Source organism: Anser brachyrhynchus (assembly GCF_964034855.1).
Source record: "Anser brachyrhynchus genome assembly, chromosome: 5".
Lineage (NCBI taxonomy): Eukaryota > Metazoa > Chordata > Aves > Anseriformes > Anatidae > Anser > Anser brachyrhynchus.
In genome coordinates, this window is record NC_137699.1 from 36,383,976 (window position 1) to 36,395,168 (window position 11,193).

Below are 11,193 nucleotides of genomic sequence, written 5' to 3' on the forward strand. Positions count from 1 at the left end.
AGTAAACACCTTTCTCCATTCCCATTGATTTGAACCTGTGCGCTAAGTCTCTTTTAGTAGTCCATTTGGCTAGGGAAACAAAAGGAGATGGGTATGATGTTAGCCCAATCATTGCCATGTGTATCACTGGGTACAAAAACTAGCAGGTCTGGCCCAAATTAGTTTAGCATGCCAGGTAACTGAGGATTAATCTTTGACTTCTGTCAGCTGTTGTTCCTCTTTCTTTCCCAAAGGCTATAAGACTTTCTTACCCAATACTCTATTAAACCTCATTAACCTGGCCAGGACTTCATATTTAAAGCAGAGGACTATTTTCACCCAGAGCAACATTTGATCTCCTCATTGATTTGGGGTTTCCATTTTCACTGTGTGGATTACTGGCATTCTGTGCCAGGAGACGGTTACATTTCTTCGGTTGTTATTGGGCCAGGCTATATTTCAATAAATTTCAACAAAACAAAGTAACAATCAGTGGCAGAAACAATTGTTTATTCACATCCATAAGGCAGAAGCTAAAAATACACAGCAGAGTTCAGAGCAATGATGAGTTTGAGGCCATGGTTGAACTGATGCCTGAGTTAGCATGTCCATTCGTTTCACTGTGCTTTGTTTCATGGACTCTCCTTTGACTGTGGATGTTAAGAAAGAAGAAGCCCTTCCTGACTGCAAGATGTGTCTGTCCTAAGTAACTTTGTTCAAAATATAGGTGTCCCTTTCAGGCTTAATCCTATCCTAAAACCAGGTCCAAGGTAGATCAGATGAATCCACTTCTGGAGAGATCTGTGTCTTTCCATAGGACAGCATAGAGTGACAAAGTCAAAATCAAATCAGCTGACTTCCATAGGCATAAAATAGCTGACTTGCTGCCTTTGGTTTCCCCAGTTGTAAAAAGAAGGTTTTTTTTCTTCTTTTATAATTCACTGACTTTTGCTAAAACATGCAAGTTCTTGCATTGTGCTTTGCTCACTGGATTTTCAGTGATGAAATTTCATGCAAAATAGGACTTGATGAAGGCTCATCAAGAAGTGACTTCTGTCTCTGTGGGAACTTAGCTTAATCTTAACCACTGGTGAGAGAAGTGTGCCCAACCTGCAAGGATTACCTAAAGGATTACCATGACAGGTAATTCTTCGCCACCCCTAGAGGATGGTGCCTCTCTCTATACCGATAGGAATCTTTTACATTTTTTTAAAATAAAGCTTTGTGTTTCACGTAGTTTTTATTCGTTTTTATACACTAAAAGTACTGTGTTATTACTCACTGCACTAGAAAGCCAAAGCAGCGGATCTAATGAGCCTCTATGCTTAGGAAAACCATAGAGCTCTCAGCCTGGTTTAAGGAAGGGCTCTGGAAAGGGTTAACTGGACTAATTCACTGCACACACTTGTCCAGTTTAACGTTCAGCTAACCCATTGGCTGTTATTTCTGGTGGAGAAATACTGAAATGCTTTCAAAATGTCATTAGCATTGACTCATGACTATTTATTTAAAATATGTTTGTTTAACCTTTTCAGTCAGGACAGAATTCATGTCTCCTTTGCCCCTTCCTTTCATGCCTTCCTTTCACTAAGCCTCTATGTCTCCCTCCTGCAGCCCCAAGAGCCCTCCAGGTGAGAGATTATCCTCAGAGAAGGCTGAAGAGCAGTACTTAAATGCTTTTCTTCTCAGCCTTCCTTTCTGCTTCTGGGTTATGAATGTAACACTCAGTGCACACAGGCTACGTTATCCAGACAGGCCATCAAAGCAGTTCTCACATAGGCAGGAAATACCAAGATACACTTGTGACAAAGGAAAGCAAGAAACTAAGTTAAATGGGATTATACTGTAAAAGGCATCTCCTAAGCAAGTGTTGGAAGCTTTCCATTCTGTTTTCTCTAAAGACCCTGTGCTCTAACACATCCCTACCAGGGAACAGAGATGTTGATGAGATAAAACCACACAGCCCCTACACAAAAAATTAGGCCTCCAAATACAGAGGAGGTAACTTTTCCAGCTTATCCATCTTTCTTTTCTCTTCTGTTCACTTACTTCTTGTCTCTTCCTACTTTCCTCTCTCTTTTCCTTTCTTCTTGAACAAATATGAAAATACAAAAATAAATTTTCACTGAAGTTATCAACTGTCTGTTATCTTTTGCTGGAACCATGTACAGGGCTAGTTCTGCAGCCCTGGATTAGATAATTTTGTATTTATTCTTTTGTTTCCCACTAACCACCTGAAGTTTTAGGGGATAATGCATGCAATAATGAGAGGGTAAAAATTCCCATCCTTTTCGAAATGTTAGCAGTCTATATGGTATTTATTTTATTTTGCAACTGATTGCATCATATCATACAGCTTTAGTCTGTCCTGAAAACGTTCTTTAAGAGGTAAGACATATCATGTGGAAATCCCCCACTGAATTAGTTGTTCCTGTCATCCTCTTAGAGTCAGCAGAAAGAAATATGTACCTCCAGCAAGTAATTCATCACACCCTTAAGTAGCCAGCTTAAGCTGGTCATGAATTGCTCTGCGAAGGCAGAAGAAGTGTGGATATGACTAGCTCAGATACAGAGTTCTATGTGACATAAGTCAATGAGATGGGGTGAGGCAGATGAATATTTTGTAAAATGCGATTTGGTGGTGATGGCAGGGACCTTACCAAGAGGGATACACAGTGAAGCTGGCTGTGCTGTGAATGGGTCTTTACAATCCTTTCAAGAATATACATCTTGGTTTAGCTTAGGAGTTTCCCACCTGCCGTATAGTTTTCCTTGATCATTTATCATTTGGTCACTCCTTTCTGAACCACTGATTGCTTAAACGTGACACTGAGACTGATGGGGTTTGCTTTGAGTTCTGCTCTGGCCTGAATGGAGCCCAGCTGTTTCTCTTCCACTGGGTACTGTACAGCTGTATATGTGCAGCCATTCTGACTTTTTATTTTCTGTAGGAAAGCTATGTGAGTGCTAAGTTAAAAGAAGAGGGAGGGAGGAAGGGAGGGAGGGAGGGAGGGAGGGAGGGAGGGATGGAGGGGGAGAGAGAGGGAGGGAGGGAGGGATCACAATTTGGTAAGACTAGGCAGAAATCAATATGTCGTTGTTCTTATCGATTGTTTTTTCATGAAGATATACTGGAAAAGGAAGGACCCATTTCAATTTTACCCTTCTTCTTGATTATCTTTGGTCCACAGTTAGAACAACTGTAAGCACAGGAAAAGTCCCTAACTTTCCCCATTTCCTTTTTAGTTTGTGGGTTTGAGAGTAATCTTGGGTTTTCTCCATTTCATTGTTTCCTGTAGATGCTGATGTTTTTTGTCTGCACAAGAGTTTCTGATTATGCTGTAATTTTAAATGGGGGCTCAAAAATTTGCATTAACTGAATCATTCCACATCATTCTCTGCTAAGAGATCACCTGCACAGTCAGGGAGAACTGATCATGGTTTCATTGGGCACAACTCGCACTGGTGATGTTTAATACCAGTTGACTGGGAATGTTTCCATACTAAAATGCATCCTATACAGCTGATAATTTTCTTCTAAAAGTGCCTTTTTTTTTTTTTTTTTGTAAACTCTGTGCAGAGTGTAATATACTGGTTTCTGGACATCTTTGACCAAAGGAACTCTGATGGTCTGATTGCATAATGGTAAGCTGGAAGTGTTAATGGCTATTAAGTCTTTTTAAAGATGTAGTTCACTTATTTACGAGTGACATGTACTGCGCTGGGGCTACAGCTGGAACCGGCTGAACCAAAGAAGCCCCACGAACATGCTTGAGTGTGACCATGTTTGGAAAGGGAAACTGTAGAAATTTAGAAATGCCTAGGAATAAGGAGTTCAGCCATAACACAAAAAATAGGATGGCATTAGGGAAAGCTCTGAGCTACTTTCAGGGCACAAAAAGGATTATTCCCTGAAGTTAACTTTACCCTGGTGATGTTAATTTACTTAGGCTCCTCCTAGTCAATGGAAAAATAAAGGGTTCTGTAAAGGTACTCTAATTTAATCTCTCTAATTTAGCCATTCTGCCTATATATAGAGAGATTTATACTGACCACTGTCTAGATTAGCTTCATTAAGCAGATGTTAAATCTTGAAAATATACCCCAGAGTGCATCAGAAATCAGTCCTAGGTAGAATTCATACAGTGTTGGGAAAAACAATTTGAAAAGATCCTTTCATTCTTCCTTCTTCTCAAATTAGAATTGCTAAGATTTAGAGCAAGCAAAATACTAAAGTCAAATGTGACTAAAGAAATTGCTGCTTTCTCTGTGATAGGTAAGTTCACCAGAACTAAGTTTTCAGCCCATGACATTGCAAAATTGTGTTTTAAAATGTATATACGAGAGATTTTTTTTCCCTGTGGGTGGTTTCATTTCCACCCTAAACAACAATTCAAAGATCATCATCACTTATAAAATAAATCAGCATTCCAAGTAGTATTTCCAGGTATTCTTGAAGGCACTGTTTTTACGGAGATTGTTATCATGGACTTGGTCTACAGTGAGGGGAAACATGCTGCATGATCTGCCCTGTAGCTGCTGTAGTGCCTGAGGTGTACACACTGGCCTTGTCTGTAGCACACCAACTATAGACCCAACCCTTACAAATCCTGAAGGACCAGGATGGAGGAGCATATCACAGAGTGCACTTGTCTCAGTACAGTCATAGCCATGGCTGAGGTTTCATCAAAGAAGAATCAAATACCTACGGTAAAAAAATATGGAAAACAATCACTTCATAAACCTAAGAGTAACCTTATCTATTTAATAGTCTGCAAGCACGTCTGATATAGAATTCATTATTGGTAATGACAGTACTGATGAATCACGTGTCTTTATTTTTCCATGTGCATAGCCTATGCAGTACCTGCATGGTACTATGCAAAAGTAACTGAAGCACTTCCCTTTTATTTTTTCATTTATGGTCTCTACAAATGCTTGCACCTGTGTTACACCTTAACATCACTTAAGTAGGATTTAAGGTTACAAGGTGTTCCTAGCCCAAGCTAGGGCTTATAACTCTTTATTTATTTTATTTTTTAACTTTGTTTCTTCGCTTTTGGCTGCTGCTGGGCAAAAGTTTGATCATAGCTTATGGAAGGTGTCACTGAAAATAATATTAGACTTGTCAACACGTTGGTAAGAATTCATATAAGACTTTAAAGAATTAAACAGTGCCTTCTGTGTTTTGCATTGTCTGAGTAAAAATATCTGATAAGCAGTGAGGACTAACCACAATCCTTTCTAAAGTTGTGAAATGATTTCCTGTTTTACTTCCTCTTTTTTTTTTTCTTTCAAATTTGTACAGACCAGATGTCTAAGGAATAGCAGTCCACAGCACAGTTTTGGTATTTATTTGCACTGTCAACGTGCAATAGTAAGAACAAGTTAATATGGAATAAGAACACATATCAGAAATACTACCTTAGGAAAACAGAATTAGAAAATTAGAAATTAGAAAACAGAATTTATCTAAATGTCATGTGTCATTCCTTTACTCCTGGAATGTTTGATTGCAAGGCTAAAAGAAATAAAAGTCTTGCAAACAGCCAGCTGTGATGTTTATTTGAACCAGCAGTGCTTCCAGAAGAAATACATGGCCAACAGTAAATGAAGTCTATCTGTCTGGACAGTGTTAAAAACCCAGCCATCAAACAACCAAGCAGGCAAATGCATGCACGATGTAACACAGTCTAGATGACCGCACTCCAGTGTCACCCTCCAGAGACTACCTTAACAGCATGCAAAGTACAATTTTTAGTTGTTTATCCACTGACGATTTCTGACAAAGAAATCTTCATATGCCTCTGGGATCTCATTACTCCAGGTAGTCTTGTGCTTCTGCTGCATGATATACTTGAAATATTTCTGCTTCAATTTCCCCATCTTGTGAGAGAGAGCTGTTCTTGCAGATGCTCTAAGAAATTGTTTCTTGCAGAATGAGAAATGCAGACGGAGAGTCAGGTTGTTCTTTTCAGCTGCTGTAGTTTTCAGAATTGGCAGAGATGTGGACTGCTCTTGTGACATCTAAGCAGCAACTTGCAGCTCAGCCATTTTGATGAAACCACCTAAAGTGGTCAGAGAAGGTCATCAGAGCAGCAATAGCAAGTAAACTCTTGGAGACTGGCAAACATAAACTGTGTAAGTTCTCTGATATTGTTACATCATTCTGTTCAAGCATGACTGTGAAATCCTACCTTTAAAAATAGAGAATTCTGTAGAGTGACTTTTGTGAGGTCCATTTTATGAATTAGAAAAACCTCAATTACAGACCTCAGTTTTTAGCCCTTGTTTTAATTTGGGTTTTTAGTTGCCTTTTTTTCCCCAGCTATATCCTGTTACCATAATAATCTGTCAAAAGGATGTCAGTGTTAGAGAGGACTCAGAAGCTGATGATGGCATTTCCTATGTGCTCAGTCACATTTTCCCGCCTAGCTGTATGTCAGAAATCAGTGGTCACAACACACACACTTGGGTTTTCCCCACAGTGCTTTCCCTTTGGTCTTGGAGGACCATGGAGATAGGGTTGGAGACACTAAAAGACCATTTTCTCTGCTGTGCTAGATGTGTATAGCTAGTGGGTGAGGCAGAGAGCTCAGGAGACAGAACTGAGTGACCTGTGATTATCAAATGGGATTCAGACCCCAGACAACTTACTGGTATCACAGACAAGGTTATTATATCCTCGCCACCTCTGTTTTCATATATAAATTGAACACTGTGGATACTGTATGGGAGTCAGCAGGGGTGCATTCATTAACCCAGATGTATTTATGAGGGGTTCAACATTCAGTCCAGGACCTGGGTGAGGTATACAGTCCCTCTGCTAACACACCTTTAATGCAAATTAGCTCCAGATTAGCTCACGCATGTACTGTAAGAAAGGTGGTCCAAGGAAACACTGAGCAGCTCTTTCTGTGACAGCTTATACAGATCTGTCACAGTCAGAGAGATAAGGAGCAGTACTGTTGCATTCCCTTAGAGGACTGAAAAGGAAAGTACATTCTCTTATTGAGCAGGGACCTTCCTCAGGCCATGACTAAAGTTTTGGGAGTTGAATTATAGCTTCATTGTCCCTTTGGTTCAACTTTTTATTTCCAAGTCGACATTATAGGGTAAAAGTGGGTCTTGAGGGAACCTAGTAGTCATCTTTTTTTTTTAAGAGGCAAAGGTGAGAACTAGTATTCTTGAGGATATTATTTCTACCACCTTCCTCAGATAAATAATCTGAGCTTCTTATTATATACTTAAATAATACATGCTGAGTTGGATAGCAACCTTATTCCTTGAGGGAAGCATTGATTTTAAATGGAAAGTGTCCCCCCTCCCAAAAGACATCAAAGGAAATATGATTAGTGTTTAGCATACTAGTGATGAATATATTTGTGTACTGATAACATCCTATTTCTAATGCTGTATCTGGCAGCTCTTTTCTTTACTTCAGGTCCTGTCTACTTGATGTCTATGGAGAACAAAAACAATGTGACAGAGTTCATCCTCCTTAGTCTCACACAAGATAAGACAATAGCAAAAGTGTGCTTCTTATTATTCCTAGTCTTGTATGCCGTTATCATTTTTGGAAACCTGCTTATCATCATCACTATAAAGACAAGTGAACGGCTGGACTCTCCCATGTACTTCTTCTTGAGCTACTTGTCTTTTTTAGACATAAGTTACTCTACTGTTACAGCTCCCAAACTCATTTATGACCTTCTTGTTGGTAAGAAGACCATCCCTTTTGTGGGTTGCATAGCTCAACTGTTTATGGGCCATTTCTTTGGCTGCACTGAGATCTTCCTTCTCACAGTGATGGCATATGATCGTTGCATTGCTATACATAAGCCACTTCATTATACAAATGTTATGAATAAACATGTCTGTGGCTGTCTGGTGACAGCTTCTTGGGTGGGAGGCTTTGTCCACTCACTGGTGCAGGCCCTACTGACCATTCAGCTGCCATTCTGTGGACCCAATGAGATTGACCACTATTTCTGTGATGTTCACCCATTGCTGAAGCTGGCCTGCACTAACACCTATGTCATTGGTGTCATTGTGGTTACCAATAGTGGTCTGATTTCCCTCACCTGTTTTGTTGTTCTTGCTGTTTCCTATGTTATTATCATGGTCTCTTTAAGGTCATACTCTTCCAAAGGGCGTCTCAGAGCACTCTCTACGTGCAGCTCCCATGTCACTGTTGTAATTCTGTTCTTTGGGCCATGTATTTTCATCTATATGCGCCCTTCCACCACCTTCTCAGCAGACAAGATGATTTCTGTGTTCTACACCATCATCACGCCTGTGCTCAATCCCTTGATCTACACTCTCCGAAATGAAGAGGTGAAAAATGCCATGAAAAAGTTGTGGAGCAGAAAAGTGAAGAGGAGTGAGAAATGAAACAACACAGTGCAAGCTTGTACAATGACATGAGCTCAGAAAAAAAAAAAAACATGGGGAGGAAAAGGGAAGTGTTCAGGAAGGACTTTCCAGTAATGTTGCTCTGTTTTTAGCGCAGCTTCTTGGAATAGAGCTGAGGCTAAATTCATAGATTTATGTATCTTTTATTTTCTTTGGAAACTGTCAGTCAAAAATATATTAGGTCATTGTCACCTATCAAACCTGAGTGTTGGGGGTGGTATTGTGGTGTTTACCTTCAGACATGTCATAGCTGTATCTTGGGTATTTGTCTAGGCTTCTCCCAGCATTAAGAGTAACAATCAAGTATTTTGGGAAATTGTTCTTTCCTACTATCTCCTACAAGCTTTGGAGAATGGTGTCTCCTTACATTTCTGCACAAAGGAGAGATGGTAGTTCCAAGCTTCTATGAGTAAACAATCCCTTCAGTTCAGCATGGCATTGGCAGCTTTCATCTTGTGTGTTTTCGTGGGCTAACATGATGTGTTTACAACTGAGCAAGCTGCTGAGTCAGCAGCCTTTGGGGAGATGGGACTCATTTCAGGGTAAAATAGGAACATGAGAGAAACAGGAGGTTATATTAGGTCAGGGGAAAATGACAGATTGTGCTGAAACATCAGCAAATAAATAAACACCAATATGTACATAGAATCATAGCGTCATAGAATCATAGCATATCCCGAGTTGGAAGGGACCCATAAGGATCATCAAGTCCAACTCCTGGCACCGCACAGGTCTGCCCAAAAGTTTAGACCATGTGACTAAGTGCACAGTCCAAACGCTTCTTAAATTCAGACAGGCTTGGTGCAGTGACTACTTCCCTGGGGAGCCTGTTCCAGTGTGCGACCACGCTTTCGGTGAAGAACCTCTTCCTGATGTCTAGCCTAAACTTCCCCTGCTTCAGCTTAACACCGTTCCAACGGGTCCTGTCACTGGTGATAACAGAGAATAGGTCACCTGCCTCTCCACTCCCCATCACGAGGAAGTTGTAGGCCGCGATGAGGTCCCCCCTCAGCCTCCTCTTCTCCAGGCTGAACAGGCCAAGTGACCTCAGTCGCCCCTCATACGTCTTCCCCTCTAGGCCCTTCAGCATCTTCGTAGCCCTCCTCTGTACACTCTCCAACAGTTTAATGTCCTTCCTGTACTGTGGTGCCCAGAACTGCACACAGTGCTCGAGGTGAGGCCGCACAGTGCAGAGCAGAGCGGGACAACCACTTCCCTCGACCGACTAGCAGTGCCGTGCTTGATGCACCCCAGGATACGGTTGGCCCTGCTGGCTGCCAGGGCACACTGCTGGCTCATATTCAGCTTGCTGTCAACCACAACCCCCAGATCCCTTTCTGCGGGGCTGCTCTCCAGTGTCTTGTCGCCCAGTCTGTACGTATAGCCAGGGTTGCCCCGTCCCAGGTGCGGGATATTATAAATGATGTTCAGGCAGACCTTGCTGTTACCAGAGGGTGAACTTTCAAGCATGCAAACGCTAGCTACTCTGTAGCCCATTCAGCTGCACAATGGTGGCCCAAGGTGTCTGCAAAGCTCATCGTTGCCTGCTGCTAGAAGCAATCACAGAATCATAGAATATCCCGAGTTGGAAGGGACCCATAAGGATCATCGAGTCCAAATCCTGGCCCCACACAGGTCTACCCAAAAATTCAGAGCATATGACTAAGAGCACAGTCCAAACACTTCTTAAACTCCGACAGGCTCGGTGCCGTGACTATGTCCCTGGGGAGCTTGTTCCAGTGCGTGACAACCCTCTCAGTGAAGAACCTCTTCCTGATGTCCAGCCTGAACCTCCCCTGTCACAGCTTGATTCCACTCCCTCAGGTCCTACCGCTGGTCACTAAAGAGCGTGGATTGGCACCTGCCCCTCTGCTCCCCCTTGTGAGGAAGCTGTAGACTGTGATGAGGTCTCCCCTCAGCCTCCTCGTTTCCAGGCTGAACAGTCATACCACTGGATATCCCTGTTCTTCTTACAGTAAATGCTTTCTTATGAAAACCACATTGTCATATGCTGACTCTATGAGTTAGCTATTAAAACACTGGTATTAGGTGCTGGTTTGGTCATTTGCTGATGCAGGTAACAGGAGAGGAATCTTCTCCACTTCCCCTGCCACTGCAATTTCCAGTAATAATAATTACTCTTATTACTGCTCAGTGTCAGTATCACGATGTAAAAACTCACAAGGCTAATAGCTAAAAGCGTTCCTACAATGGAAAGTCGGAACTTGTTTTTTTTATTTGGTATTTCCTGGTGAATGTGCTATCCAATTCAGTGTTTTTCTCCCTCCTGACTCTGGGTCCCCAAAACACTCATAATCTAAGCTGACCAATGACAACGAATGTAAGATGTGCAATTTATTTCCCAACAAAACTCATGCACTACAAACCTAAAATCACAGCTATTCTTGTCTGGATCAACTTAAAGGAGCCCTGCTCTCTAACACGTTTCCAAAGCCTTGACCTTATGTCATCAGTGACCTTCATAGCAGATCAGTACAGCAATCCAAGAATTGTTAAAATCTATAAACACTGCCTCTTCCACTGTCCACAGGAATTATCAGGATAGTTTTCATAGCTTTATTTAGACCCTGGATGAAGTTTCATATTTTGACCAGTTCTCTGTAAGTATTGCACTAGTATTATCTATAGAATAGGTATATCAGTGGAAATAGGGTGATTAAATCTCTCTCCATGATGAAATACAACACATTTCCTAGCTGAACGCTGAAAATGTTCCTCATCTTCTTAATAAGAATGTTATTGTTTGGTTGATTTTTCCTCAGCTGTTTCCAGTAAGGA

General features: G+C 41.3%; 1 protein-coding gene across 3 annotated transcripts in view; it reads left to right on the forward strand.

The window, feature by feature from the left end:
* Positions 1-11,190, forward strand: part of LOC308196335 (olfactory receptor 4S2-like) — a 28,861-nt gene extending 17,671 nt beyond the window's left edge. Inside the window, exons 1-2 of one of the 3 annotated variants that reach the window (XM_080595219.1) lie at positions 3,636-6,120; positions 7,406-11,190. In XM_080595219.1, coding sequence (XP_080451345.1) covers positions 7,438-8,373 — 936 coding nt within the window. In that variant the 5' untranslated portion in view covers positions 3,636-6,120; positions 7,406-7,437 and the 3' untranslated portion in view covers positions 8,374-11,190. Of the gene's footprint in view, positions 1-3,635; positions 6,121-7,405 lie in introns of those variants that run through there. The other 2 variants (XM_080595220.1, XM_080595218.1) reach the window with 2 other exon arrangements.
* Positions 11,191-11,193: the final 3 nt, after the last annotated feature.